The 18,346-nt window shown below is 35.6% G+C and overlaps 1 protein-coding gene and 1 long non-coding RNA gene across 2 annotated transcripts; both read right to left on the minus strand.

The window, feature by feature from the left end:
• Nucleotides 1–2,592: 2,592 nt before the first annotated feature.
• LOC131927574 (uncharacterized) lies at nucleotides 2,593–2,938 on the minus strand. The gene has a single exon (XM_059283285.1). It carries the CDS (start codon nucleotides 2,931–2,933, stop codon nucleotides 2,667–2,669), a length of 267 nt encoding a protein of 88 aa, XP_059139268.1. The 5' UTR covers nucleotides 2,934–2,938; the 3' UTR covers nucleotides 2,593–2,666.
• A 1,160-nt stretch (nucleotides 2,939–4,098) lies between these two features.
• On the minus strand, nucleotides 4,099–6,660 carry LOC131927578 (uncharacterized). The gene is made up of 4 exons (XR_009383663.1): nucleotides 6,458–6,660; nucleotides 5,371–5,452; nucleotides 5,045–5,116; nucleotides 4,099–4,186 (listed from the first exon to the last, which is right to left on the minus strand). It is a non-coding gene; the product is annotated as an uncharacterized LOC131927578 (long non-coding RNA).
• Nucleotides 6,661–18,346: the final 11,686 nt, after the last annotated feature.

Here is an 18,346-nt window from a genome sequence, read left to right on the forward strand (position 1 = left end):
GTATGGCGACAAATTTGGGGAAAAACTAGGAGGTTATCAGCAGGGTCTGGCATTTTAATTAGGTACGACAGAACTGTGGCGACATGTACAGGTTAGGCTTAGTGGGGGAAAACTAAGAAGCTAGGAACTGTGAGGGTTACAGGAAAGTTGAACGTTAGCCTTATGAGGGTGTTGTCGTGTTTTGTTTTGTAAAGTGTGGTAGGGGGTGGGCCCTAAGACGTGACATTATTGATTACCATGTTTATTTCTTGGTTTAGACAAGACCAACAGTATCAATCGTTAAAGTGAATTAGCTGATGTTGTGTTTGTGTTTTCTTGAACCTCTCACTGCAGTCATTAGTACCAACCATACTTATGACGTCATAACATTTTGGCGGTGCAGCGAAAGATATTCATAACATTTTTATCCATAACACAAGGATAGGCCTACATGTTGGATCCAACAAAACCTTTTCATATTGAACAACTATTTATTTGTATCAGTTATGAATGTATATGGTAATTTCTAAAAAAAAGAAAAATTTGAAGTGGTTTATTTTTCTTTAGCACTTATTTGGGCCAAAAGTAATATATATTACCTGCCTAATTTAATAATATACTTTTTACTGCTGAAGTAAAAATAATTTTTTAAAAATATGATGCTAAAGTAGATTTCACCTTTTTTTACGGTCAGCACAATTTCAAACTGCATTTACTCTAGTCTACATGACCAGACTTTTAGAATTGTGTTAAATCAGAGGCAACTTACAGGATCAAGAATCAGATTTATACTCAAGAAGCAAAAGATCTTGAGTACAAATCTGATTCACAATTATAAAGTTTCATTAAACGTCTTCAGTTTAATAAAACTTGGTTGATTTAATATAAATATCTAATATATCATTTGTTAAAATTATTCCTCGTCCAAAACATAGGTACAATCAAAACGACTATTGTAATTGGATTTGTGTGTCTATGAAATATCTGATAAACAAGATCAAAATTTATTGTGATCGTCAATAAAAAACATCAAGATATTATGGTGTTTGGGAGATTCTGACTTTTGGGACATGAGCGATGGGTTCCAGAAACTGAGATGACACTGGCTGCATTTGATAACAATCATGTTTAGAAAGTGACTTTAAGTGTTATTAAAAGTTGTTTCATAAATTATTTTTAAATAATTAATCAATAGGCTTACAAAATAAATAATATTGCTGAACTGTGTAATTTATATGTATAGCTGAGGTTACCACATTTGCACAAGGCTGACTTATCTACCTTATATTGACATTCCTTCACATTGTTTTCAAGTGGACTGCTTTTTTTTTGCAACTGCTATTTATTATTATATAAATAATTAAATCTGTACCTAGAAAAAAAAGAGCAATCGCCATTTTATAGTCATCCATAAACTCGCAACATAAAGAAAGTAAAGCATATATTTTTTGGGGGATGTGGGGGGAGGTGGAGAAGATATAACAGAATTATTAGGGGGTTAACCAGTTGTTGTGGGGATATGACCTCGTCGTTTTTCTGGCTTAAAGTTATCTATGTAATTTTATTTGCTAATTATTAAATTCAAAGTTGAGAAATGACCGACGATGACATACATCGCAATACTACTATTGCAAAAGAAAACATTAGTTGTGTTGAATATCTCTTCGACCCATTTGTCAGCGTTTATAATATTTTTATATCTAGCGACACAGCTAAATGTTCTGGTATGATCCGCGTTCATGTAGTAAAAACCAAAGGAAAAAAATAACTTTAAAAACATTGTCAATGCTAGATGTTTATTTTTTTCAGAAGTTTTTTTTTTATTCATTTTGTGTTCTGCAAGGGAAAAACATAAAACAGAGATAAAAAAGCATTGCAGTTTTATTTACAAACCAATATATATATATATATATATATATATATATATATATATATATATATATATATATATATATATATATATATATATATATATATATATATATATATACTAGGCATGCTGCCCAGCTTCGCTTAGGCTTTCAAAAACATTGAGAATTTGAATGCTTAATAAATTCGCCCGAGGGTCGGTCTACGTTATGAAGAGGTTCCTACGTGGGCATTTTTTTCGATTTATAGCTCATATAATGCGCAGGTCAGTCGAGGTCAGTTTTGACCCCCTCATCGTTGACTTTTCGGCTAACCGGCCCCCGTGTTCTGTCGCCCCAAGGCAAGATCCTGCCAAATTTGAAGCGCCTGCTGCGCCGGGAAGTGCCCTATCGGGCACCCGAAAACTTTGCTTTATATATTAAAGAGATAAGCAAATTGCATAGATAAACAAAGATTTCAATAAAGTAATTAAGGCCTGAAATACTTCAGTATAGAAAAGTATTATTTCAATAGATTCTAGATCTAGGTAGGGTCTACATCTGTGTAAGTCTAGTTTTTCCTTAGATCTAGATCAGATCTAGATCTAGAATCTCTAAATCTAGGATCCTAATAGAATTTTTTTTTAGTTTAGCCCGAGCAAAATTGTATTGTATAAATTTTATAGCGTACGTAGATCTAAATCAAATTTGAATGAAATAGTTCATTTCTTTTTATTCTAAACACGGCAGATGACTTTTTTTTCAATTGTCCAGATTTTCATTATCTTAAAACATAACCATCTGTCCCTTTCTTTTCTTGTCTCCTCCTAACTCAAAGTGTTAGCAGCGCTTGATTGGTAATTGTTTCCTATATTTACATTCAGTGCACTCCATACGAAGGACAATTTTTCTGGTGGTTTTAGCCTTCTTTTTTAAATTTGGCTTGGACTGACCACCATAACCGCTCTGCTTTCTGTCATAACGTCTTTTACCTTGGGCATACAAAGAAGCCTTTCCTGCTTTGTACTGAGTAACTTTCTGTATTGTGTGCTTTTTGCATTTCTTGCTCTTGCAGAAGGTTCGTCTTTGTTTTGGAATGTTCACCATTTTGAAGTTTACTCGGAATGGATAAACATGAGTGACGTCACTGTTTTATGCATTCTTTTTCACAACTATAAACGCTTTTCCTGTTGCATAATTAAAACTGTTTCTCTACATTCTAGTACGCCTTTATTTTTTATTTTTCTTCTTTAAATAAAATTGTGGTTATACATTTAAAACATCTAACATATTATTTTCAACAAAAGTCCGTATAAAGGTATCCACATATCGCTGCTGATTCTGACGTGATATCCGGCGAAAATATTTTGCAGACAGACAGAGAGAGAGAGAGAGAGAGAGAGAGAAGTGCGCACATGGGCTATTATATATTAGAATATATATATATATATATATATATATATATATATATATATATATATATATATATATATATATATATATAGGCCTATATACAAATAATAAATTTCTAAACATACGGACTGTTCCATTTACTTTTATAATTTACATAGCACGCAAACTTTTGATGCGCATATTTAAACTTGTACATCATAAATCTATGATTGTTTTTAATTCAGTAGAAAACATTTCTTCTTGTTATAATTTTATCTTCGTAATCGTTTTAGAAATCGAAATTGCAAAGATTTGCTGAGTAAATTAATGTGTGCAATTTGTTTTCGATCGTTTTAAAAGTGTGTAAATAATAAAAGAGAAGGTAAATTTGATGAGAAAGTAATGAGAACGGGTGCTAAATTTGTTGATTAATATAGTGTTGTATGTGTACATATATGTAGAATTGACGCAAACAATGATAATAGTGAAAGTGTTGGCAAGGATCCACGAAAATGAGGTGTATGTTAGTATTATCAGACTGGCATGCAGCGAATAGTTTTGTTTTAAATTTAAACAGTCTGTTAACATACTCATGTGATGGGCGAATAAAGGCGGATTATATATTAGGCCCTTGGAATGGACGGTTAATATGAACGGGCTGCTCTGAGCCCGGGGTTGTAGCCTGTGTGGTGTGGTTTTGATTTTAAGTGAACGTGGGTATTCGGATTGGCCTTGGATTTTCTGTGTATCTTTGACCAGCTGTTATGCCATTTAGATTTCAGAGTTTTATGTATTATAAGTTTGTGTTTAGAAGAAACATAAAAGCGAAAATATAACTATATGTATGTTTAAAAATTGGTTTATAAATTTATAAAAAAACATCCCGAAAGCTACGTATTATTTTTCAGCGCCCTATAACATACTTCATTTTTTATTTTCCATGTGGAATACATCTTCTGCTCTTCAAACTAAAAAAAAAAGAAAAGAACAGTAATATCAACAATAAGTGATAAAGGTCTTAATTATTGGAATAATGTTTAGTTAAAAACAGTTTTTCCAGTGTCGCTGTTATACATTTAACACCTCTATCTATAGTTTTCCAAATATTCTTGGGTTCTGTAGCTCAATATTGGTATAAACGCTATTTGATTACCGAGTATAGAAAATCTGTTTCAATCAAGAAAAAAATAGTTTTCGATTTTTTTTAACACCCTATACATTTCTGGGTAAAAAAAACGAGTTTTGCGTTCGAATGTCTGAGAGACATGATAACCTGGGTAACGTTTTTGTCATATTGACATTGTCTCATATACAATAATAATATATAATATGGCCCATAATTTTTTTTTAGCGAATTCCGTTTAACGAAAGTGGAAACTACTTCCGGTTTCTTAAAATTCTCTAACTTGTATACCAATTCAGCCTGATAGAAGACATTTCATAAATTAGTATTAGATTGTAAACGAAGAATTATTTCAACTTTTAAACGATTCTCACTTCGTGAAATTGGCCCTTTAAATTATTTTCATGCTAGGTTGACAAAATTCATATACATGTGAAAGATAAAAAACCTAGGTGATACTATATGTTTCTCTTGAACTTTTGGAATAACTTGTTCTGAAATACAGCTGTGGTGTCATACGTTGTTCTAGTCCGACAACAACGACTATGTTATTTAAACGAATACAGGCTTAAACATATATTTTTGTGTCAATTTCTAATTGAAGATGAATAAAAAAAAACCTTAGGGACCATCTAATTCCTTAAAAAATGTTATATTGAAAATGTAACTCATAATTTTAATGACTGAAAACAATATTCCGTACTTAATATAGGCGCAAAAATGAAATAGGCAACAATCACTATTCTTCGAACAGCGTCCACTTTTCATGCAACAACTGTTTGATAAAAAAGAAAACGTAGGTATTATATATAACTATATTTATATTAATATCTATAATCTATATCTATATCCATTTCATCGATATCATCTATATCTAAATCTATTTCTGTGTCTGTATCTGTGTCTGCGTCTGTGCCTTTGTTGTTGCCTACGTCTACGCCTATGTCTACATCTACATCTACATTTATATTTCAAATAAATGGTTATTGTCTTAATCCTATTTAATAAAGATAGTTTAATTTAACTGACCTGTCTGAAAAATCACAAAATTTTGCAATACACACCAGAAGAAGGAGAACTGCGATTTTCATTCTTAATCAGCGTAGTAAAACTAAAATAAAATCATGTTGTTTCTCAAACTTAAAATAGTTTTGAGTTGATACACATAATATAGAAAAGAAATCAATTATTGAACATCTTACTTAGCAACATAACAAATGGTTAATACATTTAATATTGCCTATATATTGTAAATATATTTTTACTTTTAATTTATACAATAAAATATATATAAACATGAAAACTTTTTGTTAATGCAAATAAAAGTGTAAGATCTATAATAATTTATTAACAACAAAGCTATGATGTATACAATGATGTATGTCTTACAGAATATAGATCGTTTGTATGAAGTAAAGCATAATATGAATACTATAAGTATAGGTTTCCTCTAAGCAAAAGTAATTAGTTTTTTGTTTGTTTCGTTATATGAGAGAATATAACACAGAACAATAAACCTAACTCGAACTCTATAAGTAAAATACAAACACAAATGCAAACCTAACGCTAACACAAACGCAAACCAAAATACAAACGGCGCCCGGGTAAGGGGGTTGCGATTTTCGTCAATACACAATTTGGCGACCAGAGTTCCAGAGCGACTATGTTAGCAACGGACATCCTTTAATCGTGCGTCCTTCATAGCGGGTAAGGGGTACTAATATATTCAGCTTTAAAACTTCAACAGGCGCAAACGACTGCGCCCCGTTGATTGGACGAACAGAAGTGCCTCGTGCTCCCTCGCAAGCACTATGACGCATACGTTCGTTTTAAAAGGGCTATACTATAAATACACAATGGGCAACAATAATCGTTGACTGTATTAAACTAGGCGCGTCCCCCGAAGAAATCTGCATAATTGTTTCAGAATGCTATTTGGCGCTCTGACTTATCCTGTGAGCACTATGGCGCTATTACGCGGCACCTCTGCCTTAAAAAATGATCTGCAAGCAGAATACTTTTAAAACGGTATGTTTAGAAGATATACTTTTACCGGGAAATCATTAAAATAAAACATATTTTAGATTGTATACTAAACAATGTACCATCATTTTACCTTTCTATTTCTTAACTATTCCTTTAGCCACTAAACCACTATAAGAAGTTCGCTATTCTGTCTGTCTTTCTGTCTGTTTACCCAGAACGTACTAGCGAAAACACATGGACATTTAAAAGTTGCACAGCGAACGACCTTGATGTAACGTTATATTTAAGACATTTTCAAAACGAAGCGATATATGTACAATTTTAAAGCCGGAGATCTACACATGTCGGCATGATTCTAGAGTATACATAATTAAAAGTTCAAAGGTAGAGGGTGATAGATACATGGGCAACATCTGGCTCATACAATTTTACCAACCAGGGGCTTTGTGCTAGGATTTCTAATGCGCAATCATCTAACGATCGATAAGACTTCTGAGCCATGATTAAAATTGTTACATTATGTTTTTCTATGGTTGACTGGTTAACGAGATGCTAATCGTTTAATAACTAATGCAGGGTGATATTTGTAAATTTCAAAGGACGCATAAAGTGCGCCATATTGTTTTAAAATATTTTGGACAACGGCTGTAACGTTTACCTATCTACCAGCCAGATAGAAGGTGAACGTCCCCGGATTCTTTTTTCGGGGTTATATGCAAATGACTTACAGCCTAAATGAATGAACACTAACTCAACAACACACTAGGGCTCGAATTCGACGTCTAGGGAACTAGTGATACTATTGAAGTTAAAACTCATCCAATCTGCATACAACCTTTAATAAGCGAACACAGTTGTGGCAGAACACAAGGTTAAACTAGATAAAATATTTAATTTATAAAATGACAAAACCCAACTTACAAAGCGTAAGAAAAAACACTATCACAGATTTCAACACTGTATAAAAATAGCCACAGGTCACACAACACTGCTATAGCTTCAAGAATCACTTGGCGACAAGTAATTTTATACTAGAAGACTAAAACAACTTAAGAAAGCATAACACACTCAGGACTTAAGTTCTCTCACGTTCAAATGGTCAGAATCTATTGCCGGACAAAATGGTCGGCCTGGTCTTAATAGACCGTTTGATCAAGGTAGACTGCCACGTGTTGCGAATGTGCGGTGCAGTTAAAGACTTATGCAACAGGGGAGGTTATCCTCAACTCATGTAGCCATTGGATGGGATGGTCATCTGATCAGAATCAATCAATCAGATCTTGATGGAAAATTTCTGGGTCCTAGACACCCTTAATAAGAAAGTGGAAAAACCCCGGTAGTTGCACCATCAATCCATATAAGGTATTATACAATGTCAAAATAAAAATGGAACATGACTCGACCTAAGTAGGTCACACGGCAATGATCAGCGGCAAAGTTCATGTGTAACAGGTGGTATTGAATAGCGGGTAGTGTGGTGTAGATGTGGATGTGCATGAAGTGTTAGATGATGTTGATGATGCGCAGTTTGGTTTTTGATATGGGTGGCATTGTTTTCAGCTGTTGATGTGGGTGGCCTTAGTATGGTTTGGAAGAATAAAGCGGTGTAGACTAATGAGAGTACATGGTGTTATGTGTTGTTGATGTGGATGGCATGTAGTGTGGTGTGGATGTTGATGATGTATAAAGCGATATAGACTTAGAAGAGTAGATTGTGTTCTTTATGCGCCTATCAAAGAGATGCCTAAAAGAAACTCTGCATGCAGACCACTTTAAAAATGGTAATTTTAGAATATATACTTTTACTCACCAAAAAATTAAATCCCCACCCTCCCTCAGAAAATATGGAAATCTCTTCTTTTTTTAAAATAAATAAAAGAACATTTTAAATTGTACACACACCAATGTACTAGGATTTTACTTATCTATTTCTTTAGCCACTAAGCCAATAGAATACTTTATTATTTTCTTTAATATTTAATGAAACACAACTATTTTAATAAATGTAAAAAAGAAGCGTGGGTCACTTCCTAAATAATATTTTAAAAAATTAAGTTGTTCAGTAGATAATGGTTCACGCGTTATTTTTCAGTTGTTTTTTTTAAATAGTAGTGTATTATTATATATTTAGAGAAAAAAAATGCATTTAGTTCATTATCACATAAAAGCTTATTGATATAATGTTTTATACGAAAAAAAGTGTCAGAAGGCCTACTTTAAAACTTTGAATAGAGTTGCACCGAATATACATGAAAAATGCGCGTATAATATAGATGTAAATAGTACTATATATAATACATTTATTATATATAAAATAACAGTGTTGACTTTTTTTTCTAAACCAAAACCGAAATATCCACCTCAACTTCAAATTTAACCGGAAACGAAAAATATAATTGAAAACTGATTTTTATCTAGAAATGGTATTTTAACAAGATTTAAGATTGATCGGTACAAAGCTAGTGCACATTCATATTAAATATAGTCGTAGTCATACCCGTAAACCTTGCGTATAAGCTTTGACTTGACAAAAGTCGCATTTAGAGTTATTTCAGGCAACGCTTCGGAAGGTTGTGGGGGGAGGGGGGAGACAGAGCCCCTGAAAAAAGTATACCGCCCCCTATAAAGACATAAAACGTATGTATAAAATATACTTTTTATTCAAACTATTGTTATGGACGAGATAAATGGCCAGTTTAGTGAAAAATAAAACGGGCGATAGAGTTGTGGTGTTCTCTATCTCTAATCCAAAGCAAAGTACCACGCTATATGTAAATATTTCCGTATTACTTTATCTAGAATAATTGATCTTTACTCAGTTCCTGCACATTGATACCAAATTGTGTTGTAGTCATACCCCTAAACCTTGCAAAACAATGCATTTACATTTCTCTACGATGGAAGAGTTTCTACCGCCCCCTCGAACGAAACATAATTTAAATTGAATTTTTTAACAATGCATTTGTTATGTTGGTGAGTAAGATGTACAATTAATGATTTCTTTGCTAAATTATGTGTATCAACTATAATTCTATAATTTAAGTTTATGAAACAACATGCTTTATTTTAGTTTTACTACGTTGACTAAAAGAAAAATCACAGTTCTCCTTCTTCTGGTGTGTTTTGCAAATCTCTGAGCTTTATCAGACAGGTCAGTTAGTTAAACTATATTTATTAAAACGATTGAGATAAATTATTTGAAACATCTATATCGATACAGATACTGATAATTATACAGATAACGATATCAATACAGACACAGAGATACAGATCCATATCCATATCCATATCCATATCCATATCCATATCCATATCCATATCCATATCCATATCCATATCCATATCCATATCCATATCCATATCCATATCCATATCCATATCCATATCCATATCCATATCCATATCCATATCCATATCCATATCCATATCCATATCCATATCCATATCCATATCCATATCCATATCCATATCCATATCCATATCCATATCCATATCCATATCCATATCCATATCCATATCCATATCCATATCCATATCCATATCCATATCCATATCCATATCCATATCCATATCCATATCCATATCCATATCCATATCCATATCCATATCCATATCCATATCCATATCCGTATCCGTATCCGTATCCGTATCCGTATCCCTATCCGTATCCGTATCCGTATCCGTATCCGTATCCGTATCCGTATCCGTATCCGAATCCGTATCCGTATCCGTATCCGTATCCGTATCCGTATCCGTATCCGTATCCGTATCCGTATCCGTATCCGTATCCGTATCCGTATCCGTATCCGTATCCGTATCCGTATCCGTATCCGTATCCGTATCCGTATCCGTATCCGTATCCGTATCCGTATCCGTATCCGTATCCGTATCCGTATCCGTATCCGTATCCGTATCCGTATCCGTATCCGTATCCGTATCCATATCCATATCCGTATCCATATCCATATCCATATCCATATCCATATCCATATCCATATCCATATCCATATCCATATCCATATCCATATCCATATCCATATCCATATCCATATCCATATCCATATCCATATCCATATCCATATCCATATCCATATCCATATCCATATCCATATCCATATCCATATCCATATCCATATCCATATCCATATCCATATCCATATCCATATCCATATCCATATCCATATCCATATCCATATCCATATCCATATCCATATCCATATCCATATCCATATCCATATCCATATCCATATCCATATCCATATCCATATCCATATCCATATCCATATCCATATCCATATCCATATCCATATCCATATCCATATCCATATCCATATCCATATCCATATCCATATCCATATCCATATCCATATCCATATCCATATCCATATCCATATCCATATCCATATCCATATCCACATCCATATCCATAATCCATATCCATATCCATATCCATATCCATATTCACATCCACATCCACATCCACATCCACATCCACAGCCACAGCCACAGCCACAGCCACAGCCACAGCCACAGCCACAGCCATATCCATATCCATATCCATATCCATATCCATATCCATATCCATATCCATATCCATATCCATATCCATATCCATATCCATATCCATATCCATATCCATATCCATATCCATATCCATATCCATATCCATATCCATATCCATATCCATATCCATATCCATATCCATATCCATATCCATATCCATATCCATATCCATATCCATATCCATATCCATATCCATATCCATATCCATATCCATATCCATATCCATATCCATATCCATATCCATATCCATATCCATATCCATATCCATATCCATATCCATATCCATATCCATATCCATATCCATATCCATATCCATATCCATATCCATATCCATATCCATATCCATATCCATATCCATATCCATATCCATATCCATATCCATATCCATATCCATATCCATATCCATATCCATATCCATATCCATATCCATATCCATATCCATATCCATATCCATATCCATATCCATATCCATATCCATATCCATATCCATATCCATATCCATATCCATATCCATATCCATATCCATATCCATATCCATATCCATATCCATATCCATATCCATATCCATATCCATATCCATATCCATATCCATATCCATATCCATATCCATATCCATATCCATATCCATATCCATATCCATATCCATATCCATATCCATATCCATATGCATATGCATATGCATATCCATATCCATATCCATATCCATATCCATATCCATATCCATATCCATATCCATATCCATATCCATATCCATATCCATATCCATATCCATATCCATATCCATATCCATATCCATATCCATATCCATATCCATATCCATATCCATATCCATATCCATATCCATATCCATATCCATATCCATATCCATATCCATATCCATATCCATATCCATATCCATATCCATATCCATATCCATATCCATATCCATATCCATATCCATATCCATATCCATATCCATATCCATATCCATATCCATATCCATATCCATATCCATATCCATATCCATATCCATATCCATATCCATATCCATATCCATATCCATATCCATATCCATATCCATATCCATATCCATATCCATATCCATATCCATATCCATATCCATATCCATATCCATATCCATATCCATATCCATATCCATATCCATATCCATATCCATATCCATATCCATATCCATATCCATATCCATATCCATATCCATATCCATATCCATATCCATATCCATATCCATATCCATATCCATATCCATATCCATATCCATATCCATATCCATATCCATATCCATATCCATATCCATATCCATATCCATATCCATATCCATATCCATATCCATATCCATATCCATATCCATATCCATATCCATATCCATATCCATATCCATATCCATATCCATATCCATATCCATATCCATAGCTACGACTTACACACGGAAACACGTAAAAAACTCTGTCCGCGAACGCCAACGTCCTCTTTTGGCTAGATGCTCCCGCGTTGCACCCCCCCCCCCCCCCCTGCGGTTTTATGGTGTTCTTGGCTTGCGACTAGGACACCAGGACCCCCATATGAAGGTTTATCGCCCGAGCACCTGAGTAAGGGGCCAGACAAGGTACAGCTCCCAGGACGGGTAGTACGATGTACTGGAGCGGAAGACAAGCCCGAGTCCGCCAAGCAGGCGAGGGGGTACGCCAAGGAATGACGGCGACGCAGTGTGCGATGCCATAGAACAACGTCATCTCCTGCCAAGGCAACTAGGGGAAGCTGAATTGGGAGCTCGACTGGGGGGGGGGTTGTGCTCTCGGTGCAGGGGAACCAACCCGCCAGAGCAATCCGAAGTCCCCTAACCCTGTTTTTAAAATGTCCGAAGGCCACCCACGATCAATCTGGGTTCCATGACAGTGGAACGACGTCCTGCGTCAGGTGGTGGGGAAGGCAAGCCTGGTGAGAGCCCACGGAAGCAAAACGGCCGACATGCAGTGTTCGAACCGACATCTTCGTGAGGCTGCTAACAGCCCACGGTAAGCCAGTTTGTCGGAGTACACTGCGTCGAGGACCGCCTGGCTTATGGGAGCGTAACTCCTGAGTCGGTGATCCCCGTTGTTCGAGTAGTTTGCAGTCTCTGAAAGACAATTATTTGCCCCTTCTTAGCCCGCGGTCGACTCATAGACGTAGCGACGGGGGAGGCGTACATATGTCCCCGGGCGACGACCCTAGGGGCCGCCATAAAGGGTTGAAAAAAAAATTAAAAGCTCATTTTAGCTGCAGTTTTGTAATATAAATATAATAAATATATAGGGGGGGGGGCGGCCAAATTGAAAGTTTGTCGACGGGGGGGGGGGGGGGGGGGGGCAAAATTAAAAGTTTTTCCCCGGACGTCGGGAAGGGTCGCTACGCCTCTGGGTCCACTCTCAGGCAAATAACCGACTAGATCTAGCAAGCTATTGTGTTTATTTTTGTTACCTCCCCTTAATTATTAAAAAAATATATTATTCATATAATATTCTTGTAATGTTATTGATGAAAAACGTATCTGGACAATCTCAGCAGGAATCTCTGCATTTAAAAGTGTGTCGAAATCCAGTTTTGTTGTTCACCACAAACCGACAAACAAGTAAACATATATTCTAAAATAATAAAAGCTTAGTGTTAGTCCTCTCATTTTAGTATTCATTTTTTTTTCTCTATATGATGCTATTCAGTTTAAAAAAGGGACACAAGATAACGTACGTCGCTCTTTCAAACTTCACAACGTATTATGCGAAAAAACAAATCACTTATTTTTACTATTATAGAAACAGAAAACTAATGTTGTTTTGTTTCATTTTCAGTGCATAAAAGTTAAGCAATAGTACCACATTTGTTCATTGTTTTCCATTCATTGTGAAATACTTTGATACACTCACAGTGTTTCTTTCAGTTTTGTTCTCGGGAGGAAGGGGGGAGGTAGAGAAGAAGGTCGGACTAAATTTCTCGGAGAACGGAAAAAAGTATATATTTTCTATAGTAATTATATTACGTTCGGGGGTGGGGGGGGGGCGGTAGAAGTTCTTCGGGAAAGATACCTGGATCAAACTCTGCACCCACGTTATGTCCAATATTTTCTTTAGAGCAAAATGTGTTCTCCATAGCAATAGAATATAACTATGCTTGCGTTATGTACTGTTATCATAAGTGATCTACTAATGGATCTTATCATACTCAACCATTGTAAAAGATTGTTTTTAAAATTAATATTCGTTGAAAAAAAAAACACTCATAGTTTTATTTTTATTCATAAAACTATAATGAAATATTAAAACACATTTCCAAACGGTCATAAAAATGTCTTATTGGAATTTCTAATTTACTAAGTACTGACATGTTTTCTAAAAATTAAACTATAAAACTGTAATTAATTGAAAATTAAATCTTTAAAAAGGAGGACACCATTTTATGGGCTGGCTTAGGGCGTGAAAGGTGTCCATCCAATCTTGTCTACTTGCTTAGTGGGAATGCCTCGTTAAACTAAATCGAGGTTTCCAAATGTGAGTAAATTATTAATGCCCACAGAATAAGTCAACTGGAATTCAGATTAAAAAAACACCCCACTATAATATTCACATTAAAATGTAATCAGTCACTAGTATTATCATTTTAAAAGGAAAAACATAAGCTAATTATTTTCTTATTGTAAATCTGTTAATAATAATATTCATTTCATACATTTATCTAGTTGTTCCAATATTTTTTTTTTCAAGAGTTATGTTTTTTTTTAAGATCAGAGGATGCGTTTGAAGTATAGTGCATCTGTTTCTCTGAGTTAAGTATATACAAATTGAGACGTGTTGCCTAGCGGTAGAGTGCTAGAGTGCTAGCGCGAAAGTCTCGATTTCGAATCCGGGTTCAAATCATGAGAGTGTCCCTGAGTCTATCCAGCTCTGATGGGTACCTAACTCGCGTTAGGAAAAGTAAAAAAAGCGGCTGGGAATAGTGCTGATCCCACTATCCCTTAATATTCCGATTTCACACAAAACAGGTGAACTCTACTTCACTTGCACAATGGACCGTCATGTTCAAATTTGAATTTTACTTTTACTAGTTAAGGAAATACAAGCATAAATTTGTTTCCTCAACCAGAATCAACCCTACATCTGTAAATAAATATATAAATATGTAACTTATGCATTGATCTGCCCGGGGGCTTGAACTTGAGTCTTGCCTTCTAACTTCTCTTTTTATAAGATTAGAACCATAAATTAAAAAATAACTATGATAAAGGTTATCACATGTGATATATAATATCACTGTTTGTGATATATAATATCACTGTTTTAAAAAGACACATCTGATACAACTTTAAGAGTGTTTTAAAAGAATGCGAAGACTAATCGATTTTCAGCTATTTGTTATTCTATAAATCTCGACATATATAGGATTTGATTAAAGCGGCTACATACTTTTTTTTCTAAAAACAAACATTTGGGTGTGGTTGTCAATCTATAGAATTAAAGCATTTAAAAATAAAATCTCAAAGTTTTGAAAGTGCTTGAATGAGGTAGCATGTATATTCACATAAGCGGGTCAGCGCGTAGTTTACGGGAATTGATCGAACTCAATGCAAGTCATACTATTGATAACCGTGTGAGTTAAGATTAACACTGGGAATTTCATTGCAACAGATTGTACATCAATACGTCTTAAACCTAATTGAAAGGGGCTATGTGTTCACATGTGAGGAAAGACCTATTAAGGAAATGTCAATGAATTGGATAATGGGTTTAGATATACCTGTATGCTTAAAATTGATTTGAGGTTACCGATGTGTACATTACTGTTGTCATTGCATGTATAGATGAAAGGATACAAACTGACATTTATTAAGATGAACAAAACATGTACTTAATGAGATATCGACTCGAGGCTAAAGGTAGTTAAGAAAAATCATTACTAGACTGTCTTGTATCTTTCACAAATTAACCTATTGACTTTAAATAGATCACGAACATTAAATCTGACATTGGCAATAGACCTAAAAGTTGTTTTTATTAATACGCCATCGTTTCTTAGAAATCAGCGATCCAATGAAATAACGACGGACAGCAACCAACTTTTATCACCATTCCGCCTGCCTATCCAACCCATCTAACTCACTACCCCCATGTATTACCAACCCACCTACCTCCCTTACGCACCTGATTAATTAACACACCTAACTCACCAACCCACCTAACTCACCAACCCACCTAACTCACCAACCCACCTACCTCACCAACCCACCTACCTCAACAACCCACCTACCTCATCAACCCTTCTACCTCACCAACCCACCTGCCTCACCAAAATACCTACCTCACACACTTGTACCTACCTCACCAACCCATCTATCTCACCAACTCTACTACCTTACCAACCTATCTACACCACCAACCCACCTACCTTACAAACTCACCTACATCACCAACCCAACTACCTCACCAACCTACCTAAATCACATGCCCACTTGCCTCACAAGCTCACCTACCTTACCAACACACTTACCTCATCAACACACCTACTTTACCAACCCACATACCTCACAAGCCCATTTGCCTCACAAGCCCACCTACCTTACCAACCCACCTACATCACCAACCCAACTACCTCGCCAACACACCAACAACACTAACCTACTTAAATCACAAGCACACTTGCCTCACAAGCTCACCTACCTTACCAACACACCTACCTCATCAACACACCTACTTTACCAACCCACCTACCTTACCAACACACCTATATCATCTCTACTAACAAACCATCTTCTTTACCAACCCATCAACCCACTAACCATACCCCACAGCTGCAACAAGCAACCACTTCACTGTAATGTCTCCGTTCATTATTTAAAAGAAAGGGAAGCAACTTTGGAAAATTGTTTTTAAAAACACAACCAGATAATCTCTCTTGAATTTCAATGGTATCTTTGCAGTGATTAGATGGTAGTAAATGGAAAATTTCGAGCATTTCCACGTAATTCGAAATTGTTCTTATTTTTTAAAGTACGATTCTTCAGAAGTAAACATGAAAATTAAGTTAGAATTTCCAATATTTAGACGTGTAGCTAAGTTGTGTCATTTTAATGAAGAATATTTTTTTTTATCAAAGAAATAGGGGGAGGGGTGTTAAACATTAAATCTTAAAAAGCTTGTTTAAAAAGTGGACTATAGTCGGTGAGCAAATGATGACGTAGGGTGTGTAATCCGGTCAGACAAGTAACTTACTTATCTTTAAGCTGAAATGGTATACGCCTTCGAACTCTGCCTTGAAGACGCCATTCTGTTCATCAAACTTGTGGCCAGTGCCCTGGTTGACGGTGGTGTTGTAGTGGGTCACTTTAACGTGGGTTACGTTGGTGGGGACCTGGCCTTGGGGTAGGCCGAGAATACGGATGAACTTTTGAGGGTTGCTGTGGTGAGCGGTAGGAAGGTGATTTGTTTCAAGTAGAGTTCATTCTTTTCTTCCGCGGCATTTGAAGGAATGGTGTGGTCAGCTCTATGCGCAGCCGTCTTTGTTTTCCCTAACTTAAGTTAGATACCCATCAACGTTATGACGACTCAAGGACATTCTACTCACTTGAACGTGGATTCAAACTTGAGGCTTTCAGATTAGCAGTATAGCTCTCTACCGCTTTGTCACGCCGTTCCATTAACCTGTGTTATCGAATGTTATTTTAATGGATGGAACTCAGTAAATTGTATCACACTTTGTTTGAGTCAATAGACTCAACTACTCCGGAACTAAACAGATTGGTCTAAATATTAGAGGTCAGTAAATTGAACTCCATCTTGATGGCACACCGCCTTGAAGTGGTGGGATGGCTTGTGTGATCCAGCGACCCCTAGAGCTATGCAGGCGGGAGCCTAGTGCTCCTGGCAGGTCTAACCAAGTTGGACAGATCTGCGTGGGTAGGGGCCAGACCAAACGTTGTGCCCTGGTCCTCCAGGTTGGGTGTTGTGCGATGGGCTAACTACTCATCCACATAAAACAAAATATACTTACAGAAACCGAAGCCAAATCTGAAATTAACGCCAGCGAGTATGTGACTCCCTCTTTCGTCGCGACCCTGGAATGGTAAATGGGACCCAGGGTAAAACTCTCGTCTTCCCAGACTGGTGAATTTTATTTTAAGCTGGACGGTCAATGATCTCAATAACCAAACTAGTTCTGTGATATCGTCTTGACTGAAGTTACAAGCTAGATTGTCTATTTTCAATTCATGTATACACTGTGCATCTAATGGGCTATCTCTCCGCTCGATGATGTCTTTGTCATCAAGTACTTCTAGTGCTAAGTCTTTGTCAGGATAGATGCTACCTAAAAAATAAAAGTAATAAAAAGTTATTTTTATACTTGTAGAAATTTCACTCATTTATGTTATTTATGATGAAAAAACATAAATAACTAAAAATAAAGTAATAAAAATATAATAATTGTTGGCAATAAA

Source organism: Physella acuta, unplaced genomic scaffold (genome assembly GCF_028476545.2).
Source record: "Physella acuta isolate Inbredline_101_S28 unplaced genomic scaffold, ASM2847654v3 ptg001420l, whole genome shotgun sequence".
In the NCBI taxonomy this organism is placed as follows: domain Eukaryota; kingdom Metazoa; phylum Mollusca; class Gastropoda; family Physidae; genus Physella; species Physella acuta.